This window comes from Hevea brasiliensis, chromosome 14 (genome assembly GCF_030052815.1).
Source record: "Hevea brasiliensis isolate MT/VB/25A 57/8 chromosome 14, ASM3005281v1, whole genome shotgun sequence".
In the NCBI taxonomy this organism is placed as follows: Eukaryota; Viridiplantae; Streptophyta; class Magnoliopsida; order Malpighiales; family Euphorbiaceae; genus Hevea; species Hevea brasiliensis.
The window spans coordinates 39,040,878-39,054,849 of record NC_079506.1 but is presented as its reverse complement, the minus strand read 5'-3'; the positions used below and the strand labels follow the sequence as shown (position 1 = coordinate 39,054,849).

Sequence of the window (13,972 nt, the reverse complement as noted above, 5' to 3'; positions counted from 1 at the left end):
ATGGCAAGAGACTCACCATTCCATCTCATTAGTATCTCATACTAATCCATGGAAACAAACATAAGTGACAATCTTTCCGGATAAGTCATGCCTAATGAAGTATTCTAGACTGTGAACTGAATTCATAATACTTGTACTAGAATGTTCTATCACTCATATTCTTAACAACTTAAGAATAGAACATCTAACAAGATATTAAAGGACTTTTTTTAATTAAATTCAAACCATTCAAATTTAAAAGTAAAGAACATTTGCCATTAAATGGGAAATGAATGTTTATAAGATACAATACAATGATATGCTCTAGGACATACTACTAACAATTTTTTATTTGCACTAGAGCCATTCATTACAAAATCTAAGACCTATCTTCTCAAGATGTCGGTCCAACTAGTTTTGTGTCATGGCTTTGGTGAAGGGATCAGCCGGATTGTCAACTGATGCTATTTTCTGCATGGCTATATCGTCTCTTCCAATTATTTCTCTGATAATGTGGTAGCACTTTTCTATGTGTTTGAATTTCTGGTGAGACCGAAGTTCCTTTGCTTGAATCACATCACCATTGTTATCACAAAATAATGGAATTGGTAACTCAATAGAGGGAACCACTACAAGTTCTGTTATGAACTTCTTTATCCAAACAGCTTCTTTTGCAGCATTTGATGCAGCAATATACTCGGCCTCTGTAGTGGAGTCAGCAGTTGTACTCTGCTTGGAACTCTTCCAACTAACTGCGCCTCCATTACATATGAACACAAAATTGGAGATAGACTTTCTATCATCTACGTCTGATTGGAAATCAGAACCTGTAAAACTATCCAGTTGCAAGTCACTTTCTCCATATAAACTCAACTCAACTCAACTAAGCCTTTATCCCAAAAATTTGGGGTCGGCTATATGGATTCGCTTTCTCCACTCTAAACGATCTTGGGTTAAATCCTCAGAAATGTATAATGCTTCTAGGTCATGTTGTACTACTCTCCTCCAAGTCAATTTAGGTCTACCCCTTTTTTTCTTTTTATCCTCTAACCTAATGTGCTCTACTTGTCTAACTGGAGCCTCCCTATGTCTACGCTTCACATGAACAAACCACCTCAATCTCTCTTCTCTCAACTTATCTTCAATTGGCACCACTCCTTTTTTTTCTCTAATACTCTCATTACGGACTTTATCTAGTCTAGTACGGCCACTCATCCACGTTAAGATTCTTATCTCTGCAACTCTTATCTTAGATGCATACGACTCTTTCACTGCTGTTTCACTGCCCAACATAGCTGGTTGTATGGCTGTACGGTAAAATTTTACTAGTATAATTCTATCTACTACTCTTTTCACAGTTATTACTGCGTTTTTTAATGTCCTGTCTATGATTATGCCCCACTCCGTTCTTGTTTCTCTCCTTTCCGGTAAACCACAGTTTGTACCCTGAATTACTTACTTTCTTACTTTTCTCTCCTACCAATTTAGTCTCCTGAATGCAAGCAATATTCAACATTCTCTTTTCCAAGGTATCCACAAGCTCCATTCATTTTCCTGTAAGTGATCCAACATTCCAAGTACCAACCCTAATCCTCCTCCTATCCTGTTCCTTCCTAATTGGTCTCATTCTATGATATCTTCTATTGTTTTCTATGTCTATATTGTGTTCTGTTCCACTATCTGTTCTACTATCTGTTCTATGGACTAACTTCTTTACCCACACCTGTCCATGATGTGGGAACCCTTGCTCACCTAACACCACACCCGGGCGCCGGTATGGTGCGTCGCTTTTGGTGAACACCCTTGCATATTTCTCACTGCACCCGGGCTTCGATGTAGCGCGTCGTAAGTAGAGGACGTCCCAATGTTTATATCATTGGAATCCATATCATGAGGTGTGACGAAATTTTTACGCTGGTTGTCACCTACCGCAACCCTCCTCCTTTATCCGGGCTTTGGACTGGCTAAGCGCAAACTACTTAGGCGGAGTTCACTTTCTCCATATATCAAGATTAAATCCTTAGTCATTCTCAAATACTTAAGGATATTTTTGACAGCAATCCAGTATTCCAAACCTAGATTAGATTGAAACCTGCTAGTCAAACTAACGGTATATGAAATATCCGGTCTTGTACACAATATTGCATATATTAGGCTTTCAATTGCCTAAGTATATGGAATCGTTGCCATTTTCTCTCTTTGCTCAGGTGTCTTTGAAGACATCTCTTTGGAAATGTGGATACCATGCCTAACAGGTAACAATTCACTCTTGGAATCAAGCATATTAAACCTCTTTAACACCTTTTCCAAGTAAAGACTTTGGGATAAACCTATTATTCTTTTCACTTTATCTCTATAGATGCAAATTCTCATAATATAGGTTGCTTCCCCTAAGTCTTTCATAGAGAAAGTATTAGACAATTAGAATTTTATAGTAGTTAGCATACTGGCATCATTACCTATCAATAAGATATCATCCACATACAAGACCAGGAAAGTGAGTGCACTCCTACTAACCTTCTTGTATACACATGGTTCATCCTCGTTTTTGATAAACTAAAAAAACTTAATGGCCTCATCAAAACGGATGTTCCAACTTCTCGAAGCTTGCTTCAAATCATAAATGAATCGTTTAAGCTTGTATACTTTGGAACGATCTTGGGATTCAAAATCCCTATGTTGTTCCATCAATATGTTTTTCTTTATGTATCCATTGAGGTAAGTAGTTTTGACATCCATTTGCCAAATCTCATATTTATAGTATGCCGCTATTGCCAATAAAATCCTAATGTATTTAAGCATGGCTATAGGTGAGAAGGTCTCTTCATAATTGATTTCCTGTCTTTGGCGAAACCCTTTCGCAACTAGCCTTACTTTATAGGTCTCTACCTTTCCATCAATGTATTCCCTATTGGTACAACACCTTCAAGTGGGCCAACTAGATCCCAAACTTAGTTTTTGTACATGGAATCCATTTCAGATTTCATTGCTTTAATCCATTTTGAAGAGTCTATATTTAATATAGCTTCTTCATAGGTCATAGGATCATTACCATGATCTATTTCTTCATGAATAAATAACTCTTGTTCATTCTTGTGAAGAAATCCATATCTCTCTGGTGGATGAGATATTCTGGTTGATCTTCAAGGAAGTGTAGTGGATATATCATCAATAGGTGTAGGCTCACTGGATGGATCTATATCCATAGATCCATCCAGTTAGCCTGTTGGTTGATCAGAATTCTCTAATTCCTATTCTATCTGCTTTCCTTTACCATCTTCTTAAATAAATTCTTTTTCAAAAAAGATAGCATCCCTGCTTATAGTATTTCTATTTATCACAACCCTTTGTGACGAAGGAAGATAGAAATAATATCCAAAACTATTTTTTGGATATCCAACAAATCATTCCTTCTCTGATTTGATTTTCAATTTATCAATCTTTAGCTTTTTATATAAGCTGGGCAATCCCAAATCTTAACATGCTTAAGATTTGGTTGCTTTCGATGCCATATCTCATATGGTGTAGAAGAGACTGATTTGGAAGGGACTCTATTTAGAAGATATGAAGCTGTCTCCAGTGCAAATCCTCATAAGGAGATTGGAAGATCTGTGTAGCTCATCGTACTTCATACTATATCCAATAAAATACTATTTTTCCTTTCAGATACACCATTTAATTATGGTGTTCCTGGAGGAGTTAATTGAGAAACAATACCTTGTTCTTTCAAGAACTCATGGAATTCAGTACTTAAGTATTCTCATCTTTGATTTGATCATAGAGTTTAACTACTCTTTCCTGTTTGTTTTCCTGCTTCAGATTTGAATTCCTTGAATTTTTCAAAGGATTCATGTTTGTATTTCATCAAATACAAATACCCATACCTTGATTTATCATCAATAAAGTTAATGAAGTAGTGATAGTCTCCTCCTGCCATTTCTTTAAATGGACCACATAGGCATATACATCACTATGTATCAGTTCCAAAACTTTTTCAGGCCTTAACCCTTGTGCAACAAAGGGAGATCTAGTCATTTTGCCCTGAAGGCAGGATTCACAAGTGGGAGTAGGTTCAGAACCTACTGAGGACAAAATCCCCATTTTCTCTAATTTTATAATTCTATCTTTCGCAATATGACCTAATCTTAAATGCTATAGATATTTTGGACTAGATTTGATTTCAATGATGGCATTAAATTCAATTTGATTGCTTGGAGCTGTTTTGTAATTATTATCTAAATGATAAAGACCATAATGTAAATTACTCATGCTAATAATTTTATTTCTAAAATAAATATTGTAAACATCATCTATGAATCGAAATTCATATCCATTACTAGTCAAATTAGATACAGAAATGATGTTTTTAAAAGTATTAAGTACATACAATGCATAATCCAAATACAAAACATGTCCATTTAGATATAAATATTTAGACCCTTTGGCTAAGGCTGCAATTGTTGCTCCATTGCCAATTTTGAGTCTGACATCCTATGCAGCCAAGCTATAGATAAAAACATATGTGAGAACTTGCACTAGTATCTAAAATCCAAGTTATAGATAAATTAGGAGTATTATCTGAATCTAATAACAAGAAATGAACATACTTTCAGAAGGTTTATCCTTTTTTTCTTTTAGAGCCTCCAAATACTCAAGGCAATTTCTCTTCCAATGCCCTTCTTTCTGACAGTAGAAACACTTTCTCTTGTCTTAAACAGCTTCAGTTTTCTTCTTCTTGGACTGGTTCTTGGCTATCTTGCCATATGGACCAGGGACAGAAGGTTTTTTTTTCTTGTTACTTTTTTCCTTTTTGGACTTTCCAGAAGAAGAAAAAGCAACCAAAGCTACTTCCGTTCCCTTGTTGTCAAGCATATTCTTTTGGGTAATGACCAGCAAATTTAACAAGGCTACTAAGGTGTACTTCTGTTTAGTCATATGAAAATTTGTGATGAAAGATCCAAATGACTCAGGTAGGGACTAGAGGATCAAATCCGTTTGTAACTGGAAGTCCATAGTGAAATCAAGAGCTTCCAACTGCTTTATCAATCTGATCATCTTATGAACATGGGCTCCCACTTCCTGTCCCTTAGTCATCCTCATCCAAAATAATTACTCTGATATCTCATATCTTGCATTTCGGCTATGTTTACCATACAACTCTTGTAGGTGATCGAGGATCTTAGATGCAGAATGCATCTTTTCATACTGCTTCTGCAACTCATTAGTCATAGAAACCAACATGTAGCACCTAGCCCGCATGTCATATTCCTTCCATCTATCCAAGGTGTCCCATTCCTCTTCTGTAGCCCCTTCAGGTAAAGGACTAGGAACCTTCGAATCTAGAATGTATCTAATACGCTCTAGATTCAGGACAATCCTCAAATTTCTTAACCAATCCAAGAAGTTTGGACCAATTAGCCTGTTATGGTCAAGAATGCCTGCTAATACGTTGGATGGTTGTGGTTGTGTGCTCATTTTATTAGATTATTCTATCAAAAATAATAAGATTCTAATTAGTATATTGTATCAAGTATATTACCAAAATGATTATGGTCTTTTAATCAAATTGGTCTTCCTACTAATTTAGCGAATCCTACACTTTCAAAGTACGAAATGAAATCCCAACTGAGTTGGATTTCTAGTTGGTGATTTAATTCTTATAAACTGTTAATCATTCTCAAGTACATCTATTCTTGGAAACATAACAATTCATAAGTAACTCTTTACTCATCATATCTTATATGAGGTTCAATAAATTATTTGGCCCCTAATGCTCAAAACTTCAGGTACATCCGTTCTTGGTTTATCTTGCACTAGTTAAGTTGAGCCCACTAAGTCAGCGAGCATTCAAATTTGAACCTTAATAACCTCAAGTACATCCATTCTTGGCCACCAAAGTATTTACATAATCACATCTCATGCTTAACAATTATTTCAAGAAGATTTCTTAAATCAAATACATCATTCCTATGTAACTATAGCCAACAATGTAAGTGTTTAAAACTTCTTAAATAATTGCCTTAGTGGAGGATCATGATGCAATTTCTAAAATTACACCATTACCAACTTAATCATTTTATTAGAAGATTTCCTTGGCCGACCTAATTACTATTCGGTCTCACTTTGCACATTAACCAATTTGCATGCATATCTCATACACATCATGAACATACATATCTTATACATACATTCATCAAAATGAAAAAGTAAAAGGCATGATCATAGACTATTCTGTGAAAATCCAATCCTAGCTAAAAGGATTTAGATTATAGGGTATCCTAGGTTATCATTCATCTATTTGCAACTTGCTTTGACAATCTTCAACTCTTGAAGCTTGTACTCCCACTGATCACCATCAATGTGTTGGACTCCATTTCTTGTTGTAAAATCCACCAAGTCAATTATATCACATATCCTTGGCATACCAAGGTGAAAATTATAATAGAATTGAGCATTCAAGCTCAAATAAATAAATTACAATCTAAAGCTATCACAACAACTTTATGATACAACCAAAATTTAAATAATTATTACAATCCCATAGAAATGAATAAGGAATCAAGCACATTGGTTTTCTAAAGTCCGTGATCATTCTTCATGCCAATTTCTACATTCAACACTTGAACATGCTATTTAATTCTAAATATCTCATATTCAAAATTAAATATATTAACCATGAATCTCATTCACAATCATGTTATACTGATTTTGAGACTTAGATTAAACATTTTAATCACTAAGAAAAGCCATGAAACTTGATCAAGCACCATGATCACATCATGGGCCGAATGGTCCTACCATTTTGGCCTTTTAGCGCTTTAACCAAATTTGATGATTTTTCTTGGATTTCTATGGTTCCAAACTGCATTTCATACATGTTAAACACCACAAAACAAGTAAATACACAAAACAAAATTATTTGGCCAAGTTAATTTTGGCCAAATGGTTTCCCCATGGTTACCACCATGGGCCGAACCATTTCTAACCATTTTGCCTTTGAATTTTCTTATTTTCAATTGCATCTCATGCAACATATAATTGTCCCAAACATCATACAACATGATAACTTGTTCCTAATGGTAAATTAGGGTGGCTTTGATACCAATTGAAAGAAAAATGCACCTTAGAGCCCAAAAAGGTACAAGATTAGAAATTTTAAATTTTATTATCCTAGGTTTCATGCAACATGCATAAATACTTTATACTATTGCAAAAACACATAGTTTTGGTCATAAAACATATTTCTAAATTGCTTACAAGCCTAATTTGCCATAAGGAAATAAAACCACTAAATTCCTACAAGTTAGGGTTTAGGGAAATTCTTACCCCTTAAAGCGCAAAATAAAATTCTTACACCAATTACAGAGAGTGAAGACTATCAAGTGCTAGCCCTCTAGCTTGTCCACACAAGCCCCTGGATCAAAGCACCTTTGGATCAAGAAAACTTCTTGAACTCTTCTCTAAGTGAATCGGCCAAGATGGAAAGAAGCAAGGGATTGGTTTTTCTTGGTTTTCCTTTTATGGAAGAGATGAGAAACACTTTCTCAACTTGAAATTCAAGAGTATTAACACTTAATATTCTTGAATCAAGCAAGGAAGAAGGAAGAGGAATTGTTTTCTATAGTGAGAGGAATGAGTCGGCCAAGAAGGAAGAGGAAGAATATTAAATTTGTCTTCTTCCATTTTCCTTTTATTCACTTTAATTTACTTAATTAAAATTAAATTGACAAGTGTCCAACAACCATTCAACCTTTGAATGTGTTCTCATCATATGATTGGTCCATTTGTCATACCTTAATCTTAATTAAGAAAATTAAAACTTGATTAATTAGTATTCTAAATACTAATTAACTAATTAATTAACTATTAATTAATTAGCATTTTTCCTCCCATTTTTGTTCAAGTCAAAATTGTCAAAATTTAATAAGTTAAACTTGTAATTTTGACCAAGTCAATAATCTTCTATAAGCTTAATTATTCAAGTTTATATTTAAAAACTTTAAATGTTAACTTGAACACTTTTATTGATAAATTTAGTTTCAAGTCATGCTAGAGATTTTGTAATCTAATTACAAACTAGATTTATTAATTCAATTAATTAATTAAACCATTTAATTAACTAATTAAACTAATTTTGCTTTGATCAAGTTGCTCTTATGTGTGTGACTTAGTAGGTTTATTACTAGTTGGCAATGAGAATAATATTAACTCCTCAATATTATGAGAATAATATTAACTCCTCAATATTATTGAAACCATTCCAACTTCAAATGAAATTCCCTTTTTATTTAAGTTCTCATAAATCATGGTTGACATTTAGCATAATATATCAAGACTACCCAATTAGTTATGAATTAATTCTCCAATTCATGAACCTTGATCATACATACCATGCATTAAAATCTCTCTGTTATAAAATCCCAATTCTAGCAAGAGTCATAGTTTATGTTCCCAATTCTAGCAAGAGTCATAGTTTATGTTAAACTCCTATTGCTTAGAATCATATGTCCTCTTTTAATTCTAATTCTTGATTAATAAGACTTTCCTGTCAGAAACTTTTTTCTAACTAAGTTTTTCTATCTTGGCCAGGAACTTGAATTATCAAGAACAATTAAATGGACATAAGATTTTATCTTTATTTACTTAGGATAACGGATCCCATCTTGAGTAACACCTATTTCCATATATAACTAGTCGGAGCAAACACATGCCCATATATCCATACATAGTACAAGTATGAAAGCAATATCAAACTCAAACTACCTATATATAAGATAACTGTGTTATCGTAGGTCAAGGGATTATATGCACTATTATGATCTAGATAACTTTGTATTGACAAGAGTAAACTCCATGTACAAGTCATCTTGTGTCACTGGTTCGGCCTACATATCTTATTTGTGCCCACCATGTTTGTCATATGGCATGAGATTCACCATTCCATCCTATTAGTATCTCACATTAATAAATGGAAACAAACATAAGTGACAATCTTTCTGGATAAATCATCCCCAATGAAGTATCCTAGATTGTGAACGGAATTTATAATACTTGTACTAGAATGTTTTGTCACTCGTATTCTTAACAACTTAAGAATAGAACATCTAACAAGATATTAAAGGATTTTTTCTAATTAAATTCAAATCATTCAAATTTAAAAGAAAAGAATATTTGCCATTAAATGGGAAATGAATGTTTACAAGATACAATACAATGATATGCTCTAGGGCATACTACAAACACATTTATGGTGTCACTCTGCTTCAGTAGTTATATTGTTGATGAGGTGTATTTGAGCTTTAGATATTGTAGGTTCCCCTTTTTCATTGTATATCTTCATATCTATAGTTCATAGTTTATCCACTACTCATTCCTAGGTAGCATAGAAACTGTTATCATTAACTCTTCTAAATGCTCAATATCATATGAACTCAATTATACTAATGTGATAGATAGTGATATATTCAAAGGTGCTTATTTCATGTTGTTTCACTTTTTTTCTTCTATTAAGTAAAATAATTGTTTATCTTTCTTTAGAGAACAACTCTTTGTTGAGGATTAAGGTTGTACTTTTTAGCTTCACTATTCATAGCCTTGTGCTTAGCCAGATTTTGTGTACTTTTTAACTATAGGTAGTTATGATGATTTAAAAGAATAGATCTTCAGCTGTTTATGCAAACCCATTTATGGTATTGGCTTGCTTGTGGAGAAAGTGTCAATTTCATTCTTTCCCTAAAAGTTGGGCAATCAACCTCTTTGTAAAACGTTTTCCCATCACATTTTGCATAAGTTGCCATACCATACTACAACTCCAAACTAACCCAACTTCACTCTGGCTTGGTTACTAAACTTGCAGGTTTAAAAGATTGACAGGTCGGAATGAGGTTGTTGTCTCTGCTCGAGACTATAAATTCTACTCTCCAAGGCACAAGTATAGACGTCCTGTGTCCAACATTCCTGGTTTGCCAGTAAGTTTGCATCCCTTATATGCAAGTTAATTTACCATTTTAAAACCTAAGGTCTAATTTGGACATTTCTTGAAGATAAAAGTATCTACTAGTACATGTATGTGTTGGTCTAATTTAGAGCTTTCATGAGATTTTCTTAATTCAATTTTGTTATGACAATGACTGACATAATTTCTATTGTCACATGGAGGATGATATGTATTTATTCATAATTTTGTTGAGCCTTGTTGCTAGTCTTGAAGGTGGAAGTGATTGACCATTTTTGTGTTCTTTCAGACACTTCCTGCTACTGACAATTCTTCTACGATTGCTACTGCACAAGGATTTAGATCTGTGAGTGAAGTCAAATTCAACTCATCTATTTGTAGTTTTTGGGGATTGTAAGACGTGATTGTGTATCATATAATTGTTCATATATCATAGGGGAAATTATTTTTAAAAAAAAAAAAACTTGAACTTTCAAAAAGTTTGCAATTCCACCCTAAAAAAAAAAAAAACCAATTAAATTGTGAACTTTTGAGGATTGTATAATCATACCATACTGTCAGTTTCCCCATTAGTGAGACAACTGAACTGCCACATCATCAGATTTAAAGAATTCTAAGTTCCTTGGTTTGAGTTTCCTCAGGCACCTTGTTGTCTTTGTATACCTCATTAATAAAGTTTGAACTGTGGCTGAAAGAGTGTCGTTATGTTCAAAACAGTACAGAAATTTTACACACTTATGTTCATTAGCTTAGGGCCAAAATCAAACTTTATCAACCCATTATTTTATTGATGATTAGATCCCATTAAATTACTCTTGAGCTATGGTGAATTTTTGTTGAAAAATATGAAACTAGTCTCTGATTGATGTGATTATTTTTCTAGTGGAACCTCTTGATTCAATTTCACCAACAATATCAATATGCTCTATTTTCACATGTTAACTCATAACTATAACATCAACGTTAATACTAGAAAACTTTGTGAACATGCTATCTACCTATTTATGTAATATGAACAGTATTCTGACTCAATGAATTGCCCTACCAAGCATAAGTGGTACATAGAAGCATTCAGGATAGTAGTCACTAAACATTGTCATTCAATTTGGCCCAAAAACTGAAATGGCTATATCGTGCTTGAGGCAAATGCTTGTATCTGCTTGATATTTGGGCATCATTAATTAAGATATAAGACTTTATGTGCTCTTTTTTAATTTACGTAGCCACAAAATGAGCAGCAGACTCCTTCGAAGCATCACGTTGATTCTTTGTCGCATCAGCCTCAGTTTCACCCAATTCATCAGAACCATCATCAAGTTCACCAAAGTCAACATGCAACCCAGTTTTCTCAAAGTCAACAATGTGGACCAACTTCACACTTGCCTGAAATCGCCCATGCTAATCAGTCTCCTGGCATTCCACAACACATGGCTTACTTACAACCCCTCACAGGAGGTCATGTTGGAGGGCGCTTGCATTTAATGGTGAGGATTCCTTTGATAGATTGAATTCTCTATTCTATTTTAAACAATTGAAGCAATTGATTTGTTATATATAGTTTTTGTGAGATACAACATTTTCCCATTACACTAGATAATGCTTCATGATGCCTAAATAAAACATGCTAATGACTAAATAACGTTTATACCCTGAATCAATCATGTCTATAAGCAATGCATGTGTTTGTGAAGTTCAGTATGCAATGGGAAGGGTGCAATACGTGTCTTTGTTTTGTACAAGATTGTTCTCCAAGTTTTCTAACTAATGCAATTGTAAATAATTGCTAAATGATTGTGTGATATTCCCGATTGGCAGCTATGGCTACATTATAAATTTTTGGACATATAATGTGATTGTATTTACATTTTGACAAGTTTGTAAGTAAAAGAATACGATTTTAATTGAACTAGGATTATAATGTGATTGTATTTACACACACAAGTCATGTAGTACTTGAATGTTTTCATATAAGTTACATGAATGATAACCCTCTATCTTTAAGATAAAATCACTTTCTCACAATAAGAAGTAGGGTGTCATTATGTATAATAGCATCCATCTAGGTTTGGAAGGAATCATTTTAGGAAATAAGAATCGGAGTCGTCTTTCCTAGGATGTTTACATTGTTTTTGGTGTATTGTAGGCCTTTGATCCCCCTTGTATAACCAGGAGAAAAAAAAAAATGAAAGATGGATTGTTTATGCACCCACACAAATATGAATAGATAGTCAAGTTTCCAGTAATATTGCACAAATTAATTTGAAACATATGTTTTCAAGATAAACTGCTGTAGGTTATTTGTTCTCAATTCTTAACTAGTACATAAATTAGTTTACACACTTGTTCTTATTGTATATATCAATTTATATAATTGATTTATGGAAATAATCTCATGGTGTCACTAATTTGTTCAAAAAAATTCTCCTTTCTTTTACTTTGCCTTTTGGTGTTTCTTACACATCATGCAACAGCCTGTCTTGAATTTACATAGTTCATGTTTTATGATTTGCAACTATCCAAAACACTATCATTATTACAATTGGCTCACTATTTCAATGATTATACTCCATAGTTGATGTTTCTTTTTCTTTCCCTTACCTCTTCTCTCTCTCCGTCTTTCTATTTCAATGATTATACAAAATGTTCAGACCAAAGGACTTCCAAAAGTCTACCACAATCCAAGTTGACCTTTGTGTTATTACAAGGATATATATGTATATAAATTGAGATAGAGAGGGGGGTAGGAGGATGGTCAGAAGGAGTGAGATAGAGGCTAAATTATCATTAGTATTTTATGTGACTTGGTAACAAAATAATTATTTGTTTTCAATTTGAAATTGATTGTTCTTATCTAACAGAGTTGAATGGCAAAAAAGGATTCATATAACTAGCTCCAAATAGTTTAGAATTAATATAACTAGCTCCAAATAGTTTAGAATTAAGACCTAGTTGTTGTTGTTCTGTGTTAGAAATTGATTGTTTTAAAAGCCAATTTTCATTTGTATTTATATCACTTGGTAATAAAATAATTATTTTTTTTTATTTGAAATTAATTGTTTCTATCCAACAGAGTTAAATGGTGAAAAATGATTCATATAGTTAACTTCAACTACTTTGGAATCAAGGCTTAGTTGTTGTTGTGTTGTGTTTGAAATTGATTGTTTTAAAAGTCAATTTTCATTAGTATTTTATCTATGCTCCCCTTTTCTTAGGTTGTTAAAACAATAGATGAATTATGCATATAAAAATCCTATGGATGAAATAAAGCTTTATTTACCATGCTTCCATCCATAACTTGCAGCCTACAAGCCCGGCAAAGTTTTGTGATGAATGTGGTTCTCCATATCTTAGAGAAACCTCTAAATTCTGCTCAGAATGTGGTGCAAAAAGGCTAGGTACGTGACATGATCTTAAAATCTCTATGAAGATCTGTAAATGTATTAAACCGTTTCCTCCATTGTAAGTTGTAAATCTTGGTTATATAACTAGGCAGGGATTAGTCTTGTTTCTTGCTAGCGATGGCTCTCTTTGGATCCTTTCAAGCTGAGATTGATTGTGGTTAGAGTCATAGTTGTCAAATCTGGATTGAACCAGGCGATTGGACTAGTTTAACTGAGAATTGGAGTTTGAGCCAGTCCGATCTGCTTGTAGAACTCTTTCAAAAATCCCCTGTAAACTCGTAAGTAAGAACTGACTGGGTAATTAGCGAACTAGTAATACGCATATAGATTTTTTATGGGATTCTCCATCTCCTATGGGGAACAATCTACTTCTATAGAATATCATAATACGCATATAAATTTTTTAATGTCGATGCGCTTCTTTATAAAGTGAGACTGTATTTGATTAGATGTTTGCAATTCATCCAAACAACTCAATCGATCAGCATGAGCTCAATCAATTCAATTCAGCCTTGCATTTTACGATTATTCTGTCATTTTCAATTCCAATTCTTGCTTTATTTTCCGATATTCCATTTCAATGTCAAGCTTTGTATTTTCTTTTTCAAAACTAGTTGCTCAATCGAATTACAATTTT

The 13,972-nt window shown here is 33.4% G+C and overlaps 1 protein-coding gene across 7 annotated transcripts in view; it reads left to right on the top strand.

Moving 5' to 3' along the window:
• The window catches only part of LOC110659866 (uncharacterized protein At2g02148), a 30,429-nt gene extending 16,687 nt beyond the window's left edge, over positions 1-13,742 (top strand). For 4 of the 7 annotated variants that reach the window (XM_058135691.1, XM_058135690.1, XM_058135692.1 and 1 more), the window contains 5 exons: positions 9,836-9,947; positions 10,224-10,280; positions 11,158-11,418; positions 13,236-13,329; positions 13,428-13,742. In XM_058135691.1, coding sequence (XP_057991674.1) covers positions 9,836-9,947; positions 10,224-10,280; positions 11,158-11,418; positions 13,236-13,329; positions 13,428-13,450 — 547 coding nt within the window. In that variant the 3' untranslated portion in view covers positions 13,451-13,742. Of the gene's footprint in view, positions 1-9,835; positions 9,948-10,223; positions 10,281-11,157; positions 11,419-13,235 lie in introns of all 7 variants that reach the window. The other 3 variants (XM_021817933.2, XM_021817938.2, XM_058135689.1) reach the window with 2 other exon arrangements.
• Positions 13,743-13,972: the final 230 nt, after the last annotated feature.